At 64.4% G+C, this 2202-nt stretch overlaps 1 protein-coding gene across 1 annotated transcript in view; it reads left to right on the forward strand.

Annotated features, from left to right (window-relative positions):
• Nucleotides 1-2202, forward strand: part of NBEAL2 (neurobeachin like 2) — a 33746-nt gene that overhangs the window by 4331 nt on the left and 27213 nt on the right. Inside the window, exon 2 of the mRNA XM_027704874.1 lies at nt 1877-1965. Coding sequence (XP_027560675.1) covers nt 1877-1965 — 89 coding nt within the window. The remainder of the gene's footprint in view (nt 1-1876; nt 1966-2202) is intronic.

Here is a 2202-nt window from a genome sequence, read left to right on the forward strand (position 1 = left end):
GAGGGCGGGATTGGGGTTCTATTCCCAGGGAATACCGGGATAAACCACCCTGTGCCGGTGCCGTCGCCCCTCGCGGCCGCAGCGGGGCCCGGGGCACGGCCCGGGGGGGGGCACTGGGGGTCCCCCCCTGTCCCTCCTTTGTCCCCCGGTGTCCCCCCCGTGTCCCCCCGGTTCCCGGTGCCCCCGGAGCGGGCGGAGGAAGCGCCGTTGGGGCCGCGGGTGACTTGGCACTTCCTGACGCTCTGGGGCTTTTTTTTTTTTTTGTATTTTTGGTGGCTTTGCACAAGCGGCAGCGGCGACAAAACGGGGGGGGGCCCTACAATAACACCCCAAGCCCCTCCCCCGGCCCTGTTCCGGCCGTGCCGGCGCGGCTGCGGCAGCGCCCGGGGCATGGAGGGCACCGGGAACCCCCGGGGGCAGGTACCGGGATCATCCCGAGGGATGCGGCGCTCGGGGGGGGGGGGGGGGGGGGCCGGGGGGGGGGGGGGCCGGGGGGGCTGGTCCGAGTGGGAAGAGGGATGTCCCCGAGGGGGGACGGTCCCTGCCGAGTGGGGACACCCCAGGGTGCTGCGTGGGGGACCCCAAGGTGTCACGGGGGGTGCTCAGGGACATGAGTGACCCCAAGGTGTCATATTGGGATGCTCAGAGACATGAGTGACCCCAAGATGCTGCTTTGGGGGACTCAGGGACATGGGTGACCCCAAGGTGTCACATTGGGGTGCTCAGGGACATGGGTGACCCCAAGGTGTCATACTGGGATGTTCAGAGACATGAGTGACCCCAAGATGCTGCTTCAGGGGGCTCAGGGACATGGGTGACCTCAAGTTGATGTCCTGAGGTGCTCAGGGCTGTGAGTGACCCCAAGGTGCTGCTTTGGGGTTCCTGGAGACATGAGTGACCCCAAGGCGCCACACGGGGATGCACAAGGCCGGGGGTGACCCCGTGGTGTCACCTTGGGGTGCTCAGGGCTGAGGGTCACCCCAGGTTGATGTGCTGGGGTGCTCAGGTGCTGACGGGGCCACCTTGGGGTGTTCGGGGACGTGAGTGACCCCAAGGTGCTGCTTTGGGGTTTTTGGGGATGTAAGTGACCCCAAGGTGCCCCACTGGGATGCTCAGGGCCGTGGTGACCCCAGGGTGCTCTGGGTGGGGGTGCCCAGCCCGGGGTGTCACCGATGTCACCACTGGCACCATTTGTTGCACAACCACGGGTGGTGTTGGGGGGGGGAAGCTCTGCCCTGATTGGCTGGTGCTGAATTTAGGGGGCAGGTGCTCTGTGAGCTGATTGGTCAACGAGTCCACAGGTTTTGCTGCTCTGGGTTCTGATTGGCTGGTGGCTCCACAGCTCATGCTCATTGGCCAGCAAGTTCCCACAGGTTGTGCTGCTCTCAATGCTGATTGGTCAAGAGCTCCACAGGTTGTGCTGCTCTGGCACTGATTGGTCAGCGAGTCCACAGGTTGTTCTTACTCTGGGTTCTGATTGGTTCAGCATCTGCACAGGTTGTGCGGCTCTGGGTTCTGATTGGTCAGGAGCTCTACAGGTTTTGCCGCTCTGGCACCTGATTGGTCAACAAGTTCCCACAGGTTGTGCTGATTGGTCAGCAAGCTCCCACAGGTTGTGTGGCTCTGGATGCTGATTGGTCAGTGAGTCCACAGGTTGTGCTGCTCTGGGCTCTGATTGGTCAGTGGCTCCCAGGGGTGTGGTCATGCCCCGGCCCCTATTGGCCAACTGCTCCTGAGGGGGGCGTGGCTTGATTTCTCTGGCTGCTGATTGGCTGATGGATGCAGGGCGGGGCTCGGGGTGGTCTGTGATTGGCCGGGGTGGGGCTCAGGGTGGTCTGTGATTGGCTGGTGGCTGCAGCCCCTCCCTCCCCCGCAGAAGGACGTGTCGTACCTGCAGCAGTGGCTGGAGAACTTCGTTATGAGCTTCGAGAGGGTCATCGCTCTGCCCTCGCTGGAGCCCCGCAGGTCAGGGACCCCCAGCACCCGGGGGGACACCCCAGGACCCCTGAGGGACCCCCACCAGCGCCTCTGGGTGACCCCAAGCACCCCTGCATGACACCCCCAGCCCTCTTGAAGGAACCCCCAGGATCCCTGGGTGACCCACTCCCAGTCATCACCCCTGGGTGGCCCCTCCCATAACCTCTGAGGGACCCCCAGTATCCCTGCTTGACACCCCCCTCCATCACCCCTGATGGACACCCC

Source organism: Neopelma chrysocephalum, unplaced genomic scaffold (genome assembly GCF_003984885.1).
Source record: "Neopelma chrysocephalum unplaced genomic scaffold, ASM398488v2 Primary Assembly neopelma1_295, whole genome shotgun sequence".
In the NCBI taxonomy this organism is placed as follows: Eukaryota; Metazoa; Chordata; class Aves; order Passeriformes; family Pipridae; genus Neopelma; species Neopelma chrysocephalum.